This window comes from Arthroderma uncinatum (assembly GCF_011692745.1).
Source record: "Arthroderma uncinatum strain CBS 119779 chromosome Unknown scaffold2, whole genome shotgun sequence".
In the NCBI taxonomy this organism is placed as follows: domain Eukaryota; kingdom Fungi; phylum Ascomycota; class Eurotiomycetes; order Onygenales; family Arthrodermataceae; genus Arthroderma; species Arthroderma uncinatum.
In genome coordinates this window covers 5,564,701-5,583,200 of record NW_022983864.1, presented here as the reverse complement: position 1 = coordinate 5,583,200, position 18,500 = coordinate 5,564,701, and the positions used below count along the sequence as shown (strand labels likewise).

General features: G+C 46.0%; 5 protein-coding genes across 5 annotated transcripts; 3 read left to right on the top strand and 2 right to left on the bottom strand.

Moving 5' to 3' along the window:
- Window positions 1–3,217: 3,217 nt before the first annotated feature.
- On the bottom strand, window positions 3,218–3,925 carry GIQ15_03615 (uncharacterized protein; the record flags this gene model as incomplete). The annotated part of the gene is made up of 3 exons (XM_033551032.1): window positions 3,218–3,298; window positions 3,348–3,559; window positions 3,613–3,925. 3 exons carry the CDS (start codon window positions 3,923–3,925, stop codon window positions 3,218–3,220), a joined length of 606 nt encoding a protein of 201 aa, XP_033408193.1.
- A 4,405-nt stretch (window positions 3,926–8,330) lies between these two features.
- Window positions 8,331–8,958, bottom strand: GIQ15_03614 (uncharacterized protein; the record flags this gene model as incomplete). The annotated part of the gene is made up of 2 exons (XM_033551031.1): window positions 8,331–8,795; window positions 8,956–8,958. The coding sequence occupies 2 exons, from the start codon at window positions 8,956–8,958 to the stop codon at window positions 8,331–8,333; spliced, it is 468 nt and encodes a 155-aa protein (XP_033408192.1).
- A 1,042-nt stretch (window positions 8,959–10,000) lies between these two features.
- GIQ15_03613 (uncharacterized protein) lies at window positions 10,001–12,825 on the top strand (the record flags this gene model as incomplete). The annotated part of the gene is made up of 4 exons (XM_033551030.1): window positions 10,001–10,042; window positions 10,089–10,142; window positions 10,201–10,324; window positions 10,379–12,825. 4 exons carry the CDS (start codon window positions 10,001–10,003, stop codon window positions 12,823–12,825), a joined length of 2,667 nt encoding a protein of 888 aa, XP_033408191.1.
- A 716-nt stretch (window positions 12,826–13,541) lies between these two features.
- GIQ15_03612 (endochitinase 1) lies at window positions 13,542–15,072 on the top strand (the record flags this gene model as incomplete). The annotated part of the gene is made up of 6 exons (XM_033551029.1): window positions 13,542–13,607; window positions 13,658–13,758; window positions 13,808–14,061; window positions 14,112–14,141; window positions 14,193–14,351; window positions 14,408–15,072. 6 exons carry the CDS (start codon window positions 13,542–13,544, stop codon window positions 15,070–15,072), a joined length of 1,275 nt encoding a protein of 424 aa, XP_033408190.1.
- A 733-nt stretch (window positions 15,073–15,805) lies between these two features.
- Window positions 15,806–17,855, top strand: GIQ15_03611 (uncharacterized protein; the record flags this gene model as incomplete). The annotated part of the gene is made up of 2 exons (XM_033551028.1): window positions 15,806–16,031; window positions 16,090–17,855. The coding sequence occupies 2 exons, from the start codon at window positions 15,806–15,808 to the stop codon at window positions 17,853–17,855; spliced, it is 1,992 nt and encodes a 663-aa protein (XP_033408189.1).
- Window positions 17,856–18,500: the final 645 nt, after the last annotated feature.

Sequence of the window (18,500 nt, the reverse complement as noted above, 5' to 3'; positions counted from 1 at the left end):
TTAGGGGCCCCTATGCCCGCTCGTGGACTACCCGTTAGCCAAATGGGCCAACCCGTTGCGGATCGGGTCATGACCCGCCCAAAAACCCGCGGGTTTGACCCGTCCATCCTCATGCTTAGACTAAGCATCATATGACCGAGGTTCACATAATAGAAGCAGCCTTTGCGTTGAATTTTCCTATCTAGGTATACACATTTATGATCGACGTATATATCCTCCATTCTCGCTATAGTTTGCCTCGGCATAAGCTTTAAACAAAGAGCAAAGAGTGTAGGAGTGTCAAGCTGATTCTGCAACAGACTGTACTGTGAAGCCTGCATATCCCCCAGGGGAGAGGTCAGGGTAAATGAAAAACACACAGACTGTACTGTGATTCATCAACGCGATTAACCTTGAGAGATAAGGGAAGGAAAGTTCAAGTGTGACTATTGTATACTTTTACCATTACCCGCCATATAAACGCACACCTTCGATTCTATAATCATATATATCGTCCTTCGAACGACTGGTTTTCACTGCGATAAAGCCCTGTGGGTCACCCGGGAGCTCGTTCCAATCCCTACCCAACACCTGCCTGTTACAGACCGGACACCGCGTAGTAATATATATACCAACGAATGTTGCGTTTGTCGCTTCGGTTATATACTGATTGAGGCAGGATAGACATAGGCCGTGGCCGCAGAGAAAGGTCATCTCGATGTAGCGATCCAAGCAAATGTTGCATTCGAATTCGCGGTTCGTACCTTGTGTGACCGGGTTCTGTGGAACAACTGCTGGCTTGTCGTCTTCAATTATAATCGGGTTCTCTAATAGACATTAGAAACGACTCAACGTAGAAAATGAAGAGGCTGACCTGGACTGCTACCTGGAAAACCATTTAATACAATATGGCCATTTGTATGGAAGGCAAAGATAGCCTTCCTGAACGGTTTAGCCCGCATCTATAACGGTATTGCGTTTCTTCTGGTTGCTATAGTCGATGGGAACGCATAAAAAGGAATGTATCTATCTTTAAATATTTCTATATTCGTGTGAGGAATTCTCATGCTAATCCAGTTGCAAAATCACTGACACTTCAACACTCTTTGTCGAAACAAACTAGTGTACATCCGGTTCGGCTATAATCAATCTCATGGTCAAGTTTCATATATAAAATGCTACCTTTGTGTAGATTACTCTGACTAAGTATCAGCCCTGTACTGTAAATACGCGTTCGTGATCGACGTATGAAATATCCCACATTCTAACTTAATATATTAGATCAGCTGGGTATAAGCTTTAAACGAACAACAAGGAGTATTGGAGTCAGGGTTATACGCCAGCTAAACATCTGCTTTGATCATTCAATACAGTCGCGCCCGAAATCTCCTTTCATGTCATACATATATAGGTTGTTTCCCAAACCCTAATGCCAAGGTCTACTAATCCGTATTTGGTTACTGCGGCCATGAACGTACGAGTAAGCTTCCCGTATATTGAGTTACTGTCCATATATAGCCTAGCTCATTCATGTGACTAGGGTCTGGGAAACAACCTTGACATGTAAAACGTGGAAGGAGAAATCGGGTGCGACTGTAGAATTGCTAGCTACGTACAATGTGTGTGTGTGTGTGTGTGTGTGTGTGTTTCATTTACCCTGACCTCTCCCCTGGGGGATATGCAGGCTACCACAACTATCTCTACCCTTATGTCTAATCTATGGTGTTCTATTACATGCAGACGAAATTAGAGCCTCGTTTTGGGGGCCTACGTTTGTTCCGTCCTTGTGTCCTTTTCTGTCCATTTCTATAGAACTCCATGCCGGGTTGACCTTGGCTTGGGCTTGTACCTAGCTAGGCTAAAGCGAGTGCCCAGCAAGTAGAGCTCCCTTGGCGCTTCCCTGTCATCTGCAAAGAACAAGATGACCGTGGAAGTTCCGGCTACGTACAATGGAGCTCGAAATTGGCTTCCATGATTTGCATGAAAGATCTTTTCTCAAACTCTAAATGCCAATTCTGGATATGGAAGCCGATTTTGAATTCCACTGATATACCCACAGCAAGGATAACGTCATAGGCCGTGACGAGGCTCCAAATTCGTCTGCATGTAATCGGCCAATGTAGACTAGACAAGGATAGGTACAGTAGTTGTAGCCGGCATATCCCCCAGGGGAGAGGTCAGGGTAATTGAAAAACACACACACACACACACACACTGATATACCCCTTAACGTGGAGTATCCGTCACAGGCTGCTAGATTTACGAATATGTCACTAGGGCTTATAATAAACCGTTCACCGCTCCAGTAGCCACCATTAAGCACCTCACTTATAGGAATAGAAATTCTAAGATGCCTTTAAGGGAATCGTTCACGTCACGTTTGGCAGCAAGGTTAGTTACCGTTAGTCATACAGTACTGATTTGTGCTAATGAGAAAGACTTCAACGATGCCTAATGCAAATTGAACAATGTGGTCCCGTAGCTAGCAGCACCTGCTGTCTATGCTATAGAAGCCGATCCACTCAATATCACACTCAGCTTGCCACAAATCCAGAATCGCTACCACTATATCCCAAGATATGCACCAGGTGCCGAAGAAAATTGCAGACGACCATCCGTATTCGGGTGGATCATCATTATCATGGTGTGCAGGCTGTGGCTGATAGGACTGCGGTTGAGCTCCCATGCCATCATCACTCTGCTGAGGCAGGAGCCGGTGTGGCCGTGGTTGACGATGAGAGGCGTGTCCCACCAATAATAAACCGGAGTTCAAAACCTTGGCTCGCTTAATAACCATTCAATCCTATAAACTATATAGTTATTACAGTGTGCTGCAAAAATCGGCTTATCCTCCAAGTATTTTCGCCCGTACTTTTGTCCGCAGCAGTTTATTGAGGTAAATAACGTTCTTCTACCTCACTAAATGGCCCACAGGAGGCCATAAGGCTCTATAATAAATGTACCCAAATAACGTTACTTATGGGATGAGGTTACGTACAGGGTGGCTACGCGGTATACCAACTAGAGAAGCGAGAGCGGAAGGTATTACCGTGAGCGACATCTGGAGGCCGTACTCGAGATTGTATTCTCTTTCTGCTAACGGTATAGGAAATAAACGCGACGACAAGGCCAATCAGTATAACTCCTATAACAATGTTTCCAAGAATAACAGCCAGTCTTGCTTTCAAAGGCAGCGAGGTACACATTGTGGAGGTCGAGAGCTCGATGCAACAAGGCGTTAATAACACATTGCCGCCCACCACTTCCAGACACAGCGGGTGAGCCCGTCTGACCCTTGCGCTTGCTTAACGAAGTTGTGCTATATATTTGTTGGTATATAGACAGAATTTAAATGCGGGACAACTAACCTCGATAATATCTGACACGTGCTTCACAGTCAAAAGCTGGGCAAAGAAGTCGTCCAAATCCGTGCCAGTGGGATGCTTTAAAGCAAGTCTTGGTTCCTCGTCAAGAAGGGAGGCAGGTTCCGTGATATTCTGTATGATACGGGCAAGAGAGCGGAGATCACCGCTACTATGCTCTCGGCCCTTTCCGTCAATAATACTGCTGCCTATATTTGCTGGGGTAGTACAAGTTAGCAAGTCGTCTGGTGCATCAAGCAAAAATGCTTACCTAGCTTCACTCCCCCTTCCCATGTAAGCATGATATTATCAGTTGAGAGCGATCCGTGTGCTATTTCAAGAGAATTGTGGACAAACATAAGACCATCTAGTACACCCCTACTAAGCGCAGCCGTCTCCTCAAGTCCCCAAGATGGCCTAAACATCATGATCTGGCGCAGCGATATGACGCTTGGCTCGCTCACTAGATAAATTGAACCGGACGCCCAGTACGCACAATAGAGCCGGACAATATTCCGGTGCTCGAGAGGCTTAAGCTGGGCCATTGTCTCTTTGGGGCCGTGTAACTCCTGGATAAACACCATTGCCTGGGACGGCTTATTGGCGGAAGCCAAGATCCCGCCTGCGCGCAATTGCGCTTCGTACCCATAGTGTATCCATATATCTTCGAAGAACTGAGGTATGCTCGGATTTTTTGGTGCCGCACGTGTGATTGAGTTCTTCGCTTGCCTTACAGGCGGCGTTGGAAATACTGTGAGTCGATTTTTCTGGTTTGTTCTTCGTGGATTACCCATAATTTCCCGATAAAACTTCGCTTGGTTAGTGGATATTTAGTAAATTCTTCTATACTTGAGGAAAAAGGGAGAGTAATATAAAGGCAGCCGAATTTGTGGAACAAACCCCAGTCACACACGAAATCTAATAATCATTTCCCAACTCTAACCACATGAATGAGCTACTGTATAGATAACCAGGAACTCAATCTTCGAAAAAAAACTAGTTAATACGTTTATTGCCGCAGTAACCAAATACAGATTAATAGATTTTGGTATTAGAATCTGAAACAGTTAGTACAATCTTATTTCGCAAGCCACAACCTGCTTACTATACAGCTGTGTGTGTGTGTGTGTGTGTGTGTGTGTGTGTGTGTCTCATTTACCCTGACCTCTCCCCTCGGGGATATGCAGGCTACAACTACTGTACCTATCCTTATGTCTACCTACAGTGAACAATTACATACAGACGAATTTGGAGCCTCGTCACTTACTATACAGCTACGCCCAAAATCCCCTTCCATGCCAGCGATGTCATACATATCGACTACCAAGACCTAACGCCAAGGCCTATTTACCCACCAATACGTATCCAACAAACGCCTACTCGGAGCTATTATCTACATATAGCTTAGCTCACATATAGTTATGCGCTTGGTTTGAGAACAAATGAAAAACGTGGGAAGGAGATATTTGGTGCGACTGTAATAAATAAGGCCAAATGCTGCTAAATTTTATTCTCAATACATTTCAGCCAGTCCTGCTCAAGCACGCGGGTATCGTTCATAAAGGCTTCTGAAGTCCCCTGAATCTCCTCCGCGAACCGATCTGTATCGTTCAAAGACTGGTGGCAGGCGGCAAGGGCTTCGCTAAGCTGACGAAACAGAAGTGCCTCATCCTCTTTGGATCTAGTATATAACGATGGCGCATTGTGTAGAGTATCAAAGAGGCCACAAACTTCGCTCAGCATAGGTCCAATATTCCGGGAACAGGCTTTGTAGGAAAGAACAGAGTGTGTGTTTCTGGCGATTAATTTCACAGCGATCCTTCGGTGCCCACGTAGATAGGCAATCTCTGCCCTCAACGATGAGGTCTCCCGAGTTATGGCGACCACTCGCCTGTGCAAATACTCATTTTCAAGCTGCAGAGAGTTCGCTTGGGCATGTCTCGCTTTGCCCTGCAGTACTGTCCTACTTCGGCCGTCTCTCTTGGCCCCCTGGATTTTGTCTGAACGGAGCTCTAGCGCGGAAGACGTCCCCCCATTCTCCTCGATAAGGCTATCAAGCTCGTCTGGCGTGCCAGGGCGGCTAGTCACAGGATTCTCCATCCGCGACGTTCGTTAGAACATTTCCGCTTAGTTTCCAACCTCTTTGTAAATGCCGGAAAAGAATAAACATGAAACAATGGTAGTTCAACTAATAAATCCAGGAATAAGCTGACATCTGAATATATAAGAGAGTACTAATTAGATATATGTTGCAAAATCGCACAAGCATTCCACCTTCGTTACGTAGTTGTTTTAAAGGTTATACTTGGCCGATCTAGTACAGTACAGTCATGTCCGAGATACCCTTCTATATCATCTAGATACGTTATTTTTCAAACCTTCATGCCAAGCTCTGCTAGAAGTGTAGAGCAAGCTCCAGTAGTAAGAGATACGTAGTCATGAAAGTTAGCGAAGTATTACTCCTAGATACTCAGAGAAGACGCTCCAAGTTGGTTATAGAAGGTGGCTTGACATCCGCTAGCGTAAACTGAATTAATAAGCGGCCGCAACTCAGGTTATTTCTCAGAGGCGACCAATCAGGGGATAGCGTGGCGTCTCCACGAAACACAGCGGAACAGCAACGAAATACCGTATAACCCAGAACGCTACGATCAGGAGCTCAAAATGGGCGTAAAGAGATGAATGATGATGATATCTAGGTCTACAGGCCATTTTGGACCTCTATATATGTGTGTGGGAAAGGGCTAACCCTACATGAGCCGTGTATAAGTGGATATGCCAGGGGGGCGTATAAGGTCACGTAATGCAATATCCGACATTATTTATTAGATACTGTTTGGACTAAAACGTGTGGGTGACAGGCAGGGGTAACTCGAGAGAGCTAAGGCTAGAAGCCAAGGCAACGTCACAACCCTACTCCAAGTTGGCCAAGAGAGCCCTGGCCTGGGGCCACATTATGTAAGCCTCACTTCAAGTTAGCTAACTCAGGAGAGCCAAGGCTAGGAGCCAAGGCAACGTCACAACCCTACTCCAAGTTGGCCAAGAGAGCCCTGGCCTGGGGCCACATTATGTAAGCCTCACTTCAAGTTAGCTAACTCAGGAGAGCCAAGGCTAGGAGCCAAGGCAACGTCACAACCCTACTCCAAGTTGGCCAAGAGAGCCCTGGCCTGGGGCCACATTATGTAAGCCTCACTTCAAGTTAGCTAACTCAGGAGAGCCAAGGTTAGGAGCCAAGGCAACGTCACAACCCTACTCCAAGTTGGCCAAGAGAGCCCTGGCCTGGGGCCACATTATGTAAGCCTCACTTCAAGTTAGCTAACTCAGGAGAGCCAAGGCTAGGAGCCAAGGCAACATCACAACCCTACTCCAAGTTGGCCAAGAGAGCCCTGGCCTGGGGCCACATTATGTAAACCTCACTTGAGAAATTACTGTTGAACGGAGATTCGGTGTAATACTGCCTTATCGTACGAAACACGTTAGTCAACTACGCCGTTTCATTAAATATCAGTGTCAGCTCTCCATCATCGAACAAATGCTACGCCCGGCGTTTTAACGCCTGTTTCAGCTGTAGCTGGCATCTCCGCGATGGCAAGATACATGGCCGTATGAGGAACATAAATAGGAGCTCAATATCGTGTATTTAGATGATCAGTGCTTGATAGATTGAAATCTCATAGATTGCTCCAGACCCACCTGACCAATCAAATCAATCAAATATCTCGTATCTCAGAATTACTTATAGAACTTGAGTAATTCTCTGCGATGGCAGCTCTTACATAGCACCATTTACTTTTAGTATAATTTAGCTGGTTATATCTGATTGGGGAATTAGAGTCGAGAAAATCAGCTCGTGTACTGTGAATATGGAAGCCGATTCCAAGCTCAACTGTAGATCAAAAGGACAGCCTTTATATAAAGGCTGTCTGTTAAAACTTTTGAATGGGTAGTTGCCCAAATTTCTATTCCATGAACACTGGTTTTAGACTCACAAGGGCTTTACTCTCTCTACTCTTTCTCATGTCTAGTTCGGAAGAAGTAAGAGCACCTCATACCTAATACAGTAATACTCTACAGATTGAGCTAACTGCCTTAGAACTGTACTTCGTGCGATGTGGAGTGCAAGCAGAAGAGGCAGATTCGGCTACTGACTAAAGCACTCTGCCTCGCGTACCCTACTACTGAAAGCCCAGTGATTATTAGTAGTGCGGACCTAGCTGGCCTTAAGACTTCCGCTATAGCGTTGCAAGAAGAATGCCGGAAGCTAAAGACCGAGATGGAAGAAATCAGAGTGCAATACTATAGTCTCAAGTACGAGATAAGTCAGATCGCGACATGTGAATGTCAAGAGGAGTATGAAGATACAGGGAGCCTGGAGTATACAAGGGAGTATACAAGCGAGAGCGCTACAGAAAGTGAAGACGGCCTTTCCTGGTAGTACTCAAAATCTCCATACCTACACAAATGAGCTGGGCTATTTTATCTAGTACTTTTATGTATAAATACGGCCAGAGAAAGTAAATATGGATGAGTATGCTATACTTATGCTTCATTATTGACCATTATTATAGCCTGCATATCCCCCAGGAAAGAGATCAGGGCAAATGAAACACACAGAGCGAGTAGTTTACGACCGAGTGTAGAACACATACAGTAGTCTCTTTGTTTCTCAGGCTTGTAATGCCAAGATATACTAGTATATAGCTAGCATGCATTTTTATGGAAGAGTAACAACAATGATACTTTTTCTGAAACAGTAAAATATGTCGGAGAATACGGAGTATAATTTAACTATTCCCTGTACCCGCAATGCTTGGCATCGACGCGAGAAAAAGGAACAGAGTACTTATGGGGTAAGCCAATTTCGCAACTGAGTAAGGAAAGCCAATTTGCAACGTACTGTATATAGCTACAGTATACTTATTCTATTCTACAATGTAATGGTGAGCTGCCAATTGATTGACACCCATTGCCATTCGCCTCCGATATATTTCAGTACTCATCACGCACGCCGTTTGACTTTTGTGTTACATTCTCAAGACGTACACCAATAGTCTTTACCTCCCGTGCCATCTCCAGAATAACCTGCTCTATGGCACAAAGCTTTTTATCCACGTCGCGCAATGCCATTTTTCTGTCTCCTGCTTCGCCGGCGGGTGCGTCTCCAAAGACTCGTAGGTCAACAATGTCATCTAGTCGTCGCAAACGATCATGGGCCTCGCGGAAGGCATTTTCTGCTCCCAACCGTTTCTGCACCTCGGCATTTAAGGCAGACTCTTTCGACGTCAGGTTCTGATAAAGGCCGGCGTTTGCACTTTGAAGTTGGTTTGCTTTCCGATAGGACTCGCGAAGCTCATTTTTCGTGGAATTTAGGTCCTGGTGAAGCTGATAGTTCTGGTGACGTAGTTGGTTGTTTTCGGTCTTCACATGATGTAACTCGTTGGGCTCAGCAAATGCCTAGACTAAAGTTAGCTACTGTAGCGTCCGATAAGGAGAGAGATATAGAAGGGGTACAGCGAACAGATATAGCTGGCAGAGACTCCGGGGGTTTGGTCCGTGCTGGGGCAGGCAACAGGGGCGAAAAGTGCATCGGTGAGGCCGTCATCCTACCCTGTACCATATTGTCTGATTTTTTTTTGGCTTGATTATGGGATGGTTGTGGTTTCCGAGATTTTGAAGAGTTATTCGGATATCTATGTCGAATTTATATAGTCGCGCCCGAAATCTCCTCTCCAACATAGCTATATAGATCGTTACGCATCCCATGAACCTAAAAAGTAGCCAGGCGTCCCGTAAGCTTGGGTTGTGTCCATATATAGCCTAGCTCATTCACATGGTTAGGGCTTAGGAAATAAATTTCACATGTAAGAAGAAGAACACTTGTTGCTAGATCACATGCAAACTACGTGGACGGCGTTTAGCGAAGTCCGCCGGTGGGTCCATACCTCCGAGGCAGGAACCCGGCAAGGTTTACCCAGCCGCCCGTTTCCAGCTTGCGACGAGGCCACCGAGAAGTGTTTAGCACAGGTACTAGCTGTATCGTGGCTTTTCAACCCTATCACCAATACCCAAGCTTTAAAGTTGGCTCTCAACGGCGCCTCCGTGATTGGGGCACAGATAACTCCGTGGATACCCGACTCCCTTGTTTATATGCACGGGATGTTTTTTATCTTTTATTCAACCACTATTTAACTTATTAGTGAGTGTCCCATCCAGTTATGCGGGGCTACGACTACAGCGTGTTGCAAGAGTTGGCTTGCTCTCTCAGACACTCTTTCGTTTCTCTCGTCTCGAGATGGAAAATTTCTCGAAATAGGAAGCGGAAAGTACTATACTAGTATGTATTAACTAGTATGCCTTGACGTTGAGGGCCGAAAAAGGATAACCATCTAAACCAACGTTGTGGCATGTTACGTCCGTACCCGACAGTCTGGTTTTCTGTTTGCCTGTGTTTTCCCGAGCCTATGGTTGCACAAAGTTGGTGATATACATTTATCTTGGGGCCAGGTGTTCTACGCGGATATTAGTAATGGATATTCAGGACCCAGGAGCTCTGATGGAGGTGACCGACTTGGGTCGCAGAATTACGCCCTAAGTCGAGCAAGTTCATTAATCACGGATACCCCTATCTCTGATAAAGATATGTTAAGTTACCAAGAAATATGGCGACAATTACGAAGAGAGTTCGGCTCTGGAACGCCACGGTAAGTACCTTATAGTTCTATCTAGCTACATACTAATCCGAGATAGAAAAAATATCTTCAAGAGCTCAACCAGTTCCCATTAACCAAGGATGATGTTGTCGTACGCTACCCGCTTTCCTACCCCTTTTTCTTCTAGACACAGGTTGACTCGCTGTTAGTTGCCTCTTTTACGCGAGCTACGTCGCCTCATCCTACAGGAAGAGGTGGGTACTATGGATATGGCTACATCACCAGAATCCTTGGTTAGCTACATAAACTCGCGCCTAGAGGAGTTGAAGTCAGGTACTTTCCACGCGGGTGGGTGGCACTTGAAGGGTGATAATGTCTACTAATTAGGTCGACTCGCGACAGGAAGCAGCTCCCATAGGGCTAATAGCAGCCATTCATACCCAATACATGCCAATCCGGACACCATTGAAACCCAAGTTACAGACGGTGGTAGCACGTCAGATGACGACTCGGAATCCCCAAGCAGTGATAACGATAATAGCAACGGCAGTGCTGAAGGGGTTATCGACGTAACCCAACCAGCTCTGGTGGACCCATTGGATACAATCAGCGGGCGATTGCCGCAATATCCAAATATCTTCGATATCGAAGCCACGGATACGATGGATGACTCAGAGCTCTACAGGGCGCTAGAGCCCGGGCAGCTTGCCGGTATAGACACCAGCAGTCTCCTTGCTAGTGGCAACACATCCACAGGGACGGCGGATGGACCAGAAGGCGACAGCGCGCTAGAAGCTGGTGACGTTATGGATATAACGCCTGGGCAGCTTAACAACCTAGACGCAAGCGAACCCTTCGCTAGCATGGGCGGCCCGGACGACGGAGCGTTCGGTTTAGATGTGTGGAACCTAATGAATGAGGTGTTGCCGCCGGGATTGGACCAAGAGCCCAGTGATCCCATAACCGCCGGGACACTAGGGAGTAGTTTCATCCCTCTCTTTTACCCGCAATATCCAATGGCCACACCGCCATCGTCTGGTCAGCGAGGCGGACTGTTGGCTGACACGGCGGAGAACCCTGGCATCGGTTCCCACGAAGACTTTGATCCCCCGGAAACTAGGGACCAACAACCCAGCGCTAGCCCCTGTGAAGGACCCACGGCCTCTAATTATACACTGCCCCAAAGCTCTCTGGGCTCTCCCGCCCAGGATATTGAACTTCCCTACTACACGGACATGGTGGGACTATCCAAGGCGATCGAGGGCATCCCACCCACATCACAATATAATCTCGACTGGGGTCTGATTACCCGCCAAGACCTTTCGGACTATCTACAGTGCTTCCAGCTGGCGGAGCGGGTAACGAGTGCTCTCGTTAACTATTCCAGCAAGAAACTATCACAGACTAAGGGTATATTGGCATTGGATAGCAGCTGGTGCTCCGATGACACACTGCTATACACACCGCAACATATTAAGCACTCAGCCGCCGCCCTGGCACCTTACTGTCACGCTGAGCACTGGTCACTAATCTATGTTGTTTTCGCAGATGGCTGCATCACCCACTATATCTCCCCAAACTCGGGAGATAGTGATCGCTCGCCTTCAGAGAAAGACTGTGACTATTGCATAAAGGTCACGTCTATCCTCGCATCCTTGCGAGTGTCTCAGGGCCTGCAAGTGCCTGCGTGGAAGTTTAAACACCCTAGCTACCAGTGGCAGGATGGTGGCGGCGATTGCGGTGCCCCTATGCTGTGGCTCATGCGGCTCTTGGCTGCGGGTCGAGATGAGGCTGAGCCCCTCCCCGAGGATTATCGATTTATACTTGCCTCAGAGATTCTAGAAGATATCAGGAGCTACCGCCAGAAGCAGGCGCTACGCAGAGCTATTGGCGGTCATGGTTATAACAGCGCAAAACGGAAATTCAACTCATGTCATTCAGCGTCTAGCAATGACGAGTTACCCGAGACTCCGTCCCATTCTACCAGGGAAAAGTTGATTGCCTCTACCTGGAAAACGCTTCCCAAGCCGTACGGATCGACGGCCAACTTACACAAAGAGTGGTGCAGGCTCTCTCGGTTATGTCTGAGCGGCACTACCCTTGACAAACTAGAGCGCGCTAGTCGGCTATTACAGCTAGTCATCAACATTGCCTCCCAAGACGTGTTTATAGGGCTAAAGCATAATGTGGCACATCTAAGATCACAGTCGCAACGGCGATCGGCCTTTACCAATGATATCCATGGTATCTACAGTTCAGGCGTCTGGCATACTGGAAACAAGGAGTCGTCAACTATAAGCTTGCGACTAATCAGCTGGTATATCTATGATGAGATCACCAATTCAGCTTCTAGCCTTCAGAAGAGGGGTGCGATCACGGACGCTAGATCCGCATTAGTAGACAAGATACATAAAAATCTTCCAGAGACCCTGCGTGAAGATGTTGAAGACAAAATAAAAAAATGGTATCACCAGGGTCGTGAGTGGTCGCAGATTGTGAAGGATATCGGAAACGTGGGCGTGCTTTTCTTCCTCCCGCGCGACGTGAATATATTCCCGAACGAGAAAACTATTGGGTGTAATGAATATCGAGATCTCAAGGCCTCTGAGAGTAAGGAGCTAAAGAATATTTTCGATTTCGTTAGGCCGTACTTCAGGCCACAGCTCCCTAAGGATTTCAGCGACATGTTTATTTATCGCAAGGTCACCTCCAAGGTCTTTCAAATAGAGCTTTGGACTGACGAGAGTATCTCTCGCTTAGAGTTAGATTCCCCTAAATTTCTCCAAGCGTTTGAATGGGCGGATATCGATGAGCAGAGCGATAGAGCAGTTTAGTCAGAGGCGGCGGTATATTGGTTTATAAGTACTCCGTATAACTTGTAAATATACAATATAGATCAATGGAGTTGGCTGTGCTGAACTCTATATTCAACGAACTCGTTACATATCGGTGAATGCATGTGGGTTATGGCTCTCAACCTTAGAGTTAGCCAATCTTATTCCAAAATCAAAAGTTTGTGACCAACCAGTTACCTGCTAACTACGCTAGTTATCGATACCAGCCCCCATCCTTCGTTTAATCGCGTGCTCAATTCCGAAAGTTAATCTCCCCCTTGTTCCATAAGCTTTGCGCTCCCCGAGCGAGTACTCCGTACGGTCCACATATAGGTTACCTCACGCACGTGATAAGGGTCTGGGGAAGTAATCTTGTGTATGAGACGGAAAAAGAATATGTTTGGGGCTGTTAAGCCGTATAGTGTGAGCCATTCACCAAGCATTTGTGGAGCCAAAAGGCAACAATACTTGAAGGTAGCAATATATTAGTTGAGGAGCACACTTATAAATCTAGGTACTCTCGTTCTGATTTTTAAGTAGGCGTAAATTTGGCGATGGACTCTAACTCTAGACGGCTAAGGGCCCCGCCCCGAGGCCTCACGCACTACAGCACTTCCATATTTGCTTTATATTATCTCACACTATTACTTGTATCGGGAGCCATCTCTACGGAGCTAAGCGATAATCCAACGCCAACAAACTCCGTGTGTGATAGCATGCAGCCAACAAGCAGTGTAGAAATATCCGATGGCCTCCGCTCTGTCGTCTACTTCGTTGACTGGGTATTTCTCGCTCCTAAATGTATAGTTTTTTACTAATCCGACTTTAATAGGCAATCTATGCCCGTAACTATACACCACAGAATCTTCCGGCTGATAAACTAACTCATGTTCTCTACGCATTCGCGGGAATTGACGCAAGAAGCGGGGAAGTGTAAGTAGAAGCTATTCATACCCGTTGGCAGCCGTTAACCTGTTACTAGGAGCCTCAAGGACAGCTGGGCCGATATTGAAAAGCATTTTCCAGGCGATCCGCAGGAAGAAGGGGAAAATAATGTCTATGGGTGCGTCAAACAGCTATTTCTCATTAAGAAGAGGAACCGTAACCTAAAGGTTCTCCTCTCTGTCGGAGGGTGGGCCGACTCCCATAACTTTGCACACCCGGCCAGCTCAGAAGTAGGAAGGTCTACTTTTGCAGAAACAGTGACCAGGCTGGTCCTAGATCTAGGTTTTGATGGTATTATTTCCCGCCCAAACCTGCTTTATCATATATGACTAATTTTCCAGGTGTCGATATCGATTGGGAATATCCCGAGGGTACCCTTCCATCTGCCCCTCTTCGCAGTCGATGCTAATAATAGGAATTAGACGATAACCAGGCGAAGGACCTCGTGGAACTCCTCCGTTCAGTTAGAAAGGCAAGTGTCCCGTCCCTCCCCCACACAATACCCAGGCCTAACATCCCACAGGCCCTTGACGGCGCAGGCGCTGGTCGCCGGTTTCTTCTTACCGCGGCAGTCTCGGCCGGTAACTATCATTCAAGCATATAAGACCTTGCAGTAACTAATATCAACTCCATCTAGGGCCCGAGAAGTTCAAGAAACTTAGACTCTCCGAGATGACCCCCCTCCTCGACTTCTACAATCTGATGGCGTATGACTATGTGGGGAACTGGCCAGGGTCCAGAATGGCGGGCCATCAGGCGAACATAAAGCCAGCGCCTGATAACCGAAACTCTACGCCATTCTCGTCTAGTGCGGCTATAGAATACTATACTGGTGCCGGCAAGGTACCGGCGTCAAAGATAGTACTAGGCATGCCGCTTTATGGACGAGTGTTCGCCAACACAAACGGGCCAGGTTCACCATTCTCCGGCGGGGGAGACGGATACAGCTGGGAGGTGGGGGTATGGGATTACAAGGTGCTCCCACGGCAAGGGGCTAGGGAGCATACAGATAAAAATTTTGGTGCTTCCTGGAGCTATGATGTAGATCAGCGGCAGATGGTTTCATATGACACGGTGCCAATGGTGGTAGAGAAGTCGCGGTATATTGTGGAATCAGGCCTGGGGGGGGCAATGTGGTGGGAGGCGAGTGGGGATAAGGGGGGAGCTAACGATAGCCTTATCGCGACATATGTCAATTTCATCCGAGGCAACAGGGCATATAACCTGGAGAATATGCCAAATGCGCTAAACTTCCCGGATAGTCGGTACGCAAATCTGAAAGCCGGATTTCCTGGCGAGTGATAATTGACCACTACGCGTCGGAACCACTGGGCCAACGGACGAAAGGACTGGTTTCCAATGGAAATCAAGGGTCAGCTATGGTCCAACGGAATGCAGTCTATCCCCCGTTATAACACAATACTGCTTTACAGCGAATATACATAGAGATTGAGAACTTCTTAATTAAAGTTTGGCTGGCATGGCTTTGGTCAAAGTAGTTATATTTACATGTAAAGGAACTAATAATACAGTATGTGTGGATAAAGAGGCAGCGCTGTTGACAGAAATCGCGCTTCCATAACTAGCAGTATCAAAACTCAATGGCTCAGGACCGCTGGTGACGAAATGACTCCATGTGTAATGAGATCCATTAGATATCTGCGTGCGAGTCGTACGTTACTTAGAAATAGAACATATTTACTCCGATACAGGGTTAAAAGAAATAGTTAGTTTACTAATATGTGAGCCAATCATACACGTTTGGTCCAGTCTACCTTTCGCCAATAAACTTGTTTACCACGGTACGCGGCAAATTTTACTTTAGGTACGAGGCAAATTAAATAATGCCTGTGGGGCATAAGTGGTGTCACAAGAGTATCTATTTGGCGTTAAAGTACTAAGCCATAACTTCGTACAAGAGGAAAGCCAGGAATGTTAGGTTCAAGATATATATAACGTCAAGGTCTCCCCTCTGTGCTATCCGTGATGAGCTATGCTTCCCCAGCTGGATCACTTTTCTAGAACGAGAATTCCGATGGCGATCGACGACGACGATAAAGAGCGGAGGGAAAAGGCCGCAAAGCATGATGCAACTGTAGACCGTGTCCTAAACGCAAAAACCGATAATGAGGTACTTGGCTTGGACGACTGGTACACGTCTAAATTGATTAAAGAGCAGAGGAAAGAGTTTTACTTGATCGTCCATCCAGATAAGTTTATGGGCACAAAATCAAAGGAGGAAGTAAATCAGGCATTTAACCGTAAGACGGTTCCACCTATGAGCTGAAATATATATCTATGCTAATTAATTGACTATAGGTGTCAAAAAGGCTCAGGAAAATTTGGGTATACCGCGCGACAAAGTAGAAAAATCGGCAGAGCGCTATCGGAATAATCACAGAACTGGGGACGTGGAGTATTCTGACGACGAAGATGAAGATGAAGATGAAGATGAAGATGAAGATGAAGAAGATAGTGATGGCATAATCAAGCTCCCGACTGTCTTCCTTAACGAAAAACCACCACGACCACAACGTGAATATCAGGTTCTATATGAGAACGCCACCGCGATCATCTGGGAAATCTACAAGAATTCCGAATTAAAGCCCGAAGAGCTTCTCCGCCCAATTAATAAGGATATCACTGCTTTAAACAAGGAAAACAAAGTTGGCTCAGACAAATTTACAATCACTTTTCCGACATCCTATGCCAGGTTTAGAGGGGAGATAAAGAAGTTTGGACCGTCTTCAGAGACGCAAATAAATAATATCCTCCAGTCCCTAGACGCATTAATATACGACTGGGTTGAAAATTTCTACTTCCCGGAGTCGTGGCTAGCGACATTTATTTATAAAGATGGAAACATAATGCCCACTAAGTGGGTAGGGGCCCCCGGCACGCCAAATGAAGATGTCCCGATGGGTGAATCTATACCAGAGGTCGGGAGTATTTACAAGCAAGCTACAATGTGGATCAGATGCCTCTACAAGAACCCACAGAACCAGAGAATTATACAGCGGCTTAATAGCTTTAACAGACAAATCAACTCCCTGAATTCATCGAAGGGTAGGGGTCCTAAGGATAATATCATTGGGTACCATCCCATTTGCCATGCAGTTGGTGAAGTATTCGCTCGCTACGCTGATACAACCAAGAAAGAAGCAGGGGAGCCTCAACGGACCGGCGGTATAACAGAACTTTCCTCTGCTGTTCGTAAATTTAACGAGTTTCTCCGCCTCGAAATTACAAAATACAAATATCCGCCAGAATGGGAAGCGCGGTTTTCCGTTGAAGAAGATGGACTTTACATCAACTATCCCATGCAGACGAGTACGAAACGCAAATCGAGGGACGGAGCAGGAAGGAAAGAAGACCATATCCCTGGCAACGGGGTAAAAAAAAGGGGCTATATTCCTGGCAAGACCACCTTTGATGGGCAAGATATTATTGCGTACGCGATGAAATCGTGCCATTTCAAAGCTTCAGGTGTGGAGGTACCTCAGTATAGTTTCATCGTTCGGAGCGAGCCAGACAGCAAAATTTGCAAGATAGTGGGATTCAGGGATGTTGGAGCTGAAGCATCAAGGGCCTACCTAAGGAGTAACAATAAAGTTGACTATCGAAAGGAACGCCTCCAAATCCGCCCACAGGATGAGACATGCATTGTGAAATTATTATATGTTGCTGCACGGGACCAGGGTCCAAATTCACATCGCATTCCTGATAGAGAAGTCTACGGGGTGTTTAGGAACAAAGACAACAACTCGTTAAAGGGCTGGGCAAATGCTACCAGGCTAAAAAATGGTATTGGCCCAAAGGAAGTTGAGTTCAAGGTGGAGGAACTATATGGCAACGAAAATAAGCCCATACCTTGGAAGAACGAGGGAAGACACTCCATACCTTGGAAGAATAAAGACGGACACTCCATACCTTGGAAGAATAAGGACGGACACTCCATCCCTTGGAACGAGGGCATACACTCATCGGCTTTAAGTGTTACCAATACCAATAGGCCGGAAAATTTTCAATCTACTCTAAACGAGGTACTTGGACTGCTTAAAGGCCTCATGAATGAAAGAACTTAGTATTATTAAACAAAATTACACGATTACTAGGGCAGGCACCTATATAGAAGGCAATTTGGTAATTTATAGCTAAGTTAAATGGATAGTTTTGTCTATAATAAGTTTAAGTCGTGACTTATGCCCGAAATATCCTTGAAATATACATACGGTTATTTCAATAAATACAATGGATTTATCTGACGGTCCTATTTTACTTTTCGAACGCAGGCCATGACATATAATGCCAAAACGCGACCTAGTCCCCTCGCTGACTCAAAGTTTATATTTAAAAACTTGCTGGTTTAAGAAGTTATTCGTTAGTAAATATTTGTAATCATTTAAAAATTTTAGAAAAGGAAAATAGAAAAAAAAAGTTAAACTAGAGAATTACAGAACCATAAACCCGCTGTACCTTTTGATGATATTTTTTGATATGCTGATTAGTGAGTGCATTTAAACCAGTGCCATTCGACCGTTACAACACTAACTTAACCGCATGCGGTACTAGCATTTTGCGAAAAGCATTCATCTAGAGTGCTAACAAGTACCGTAAAATTAGTCTAACCCATCTCCTTTTCTGATCTCGACTCGAAAGCTGCATCTCATACGTAATACAATTTCAATATAGGGCACGGCCTTGGGCTTACTTGAGTACGGGGTATAGAA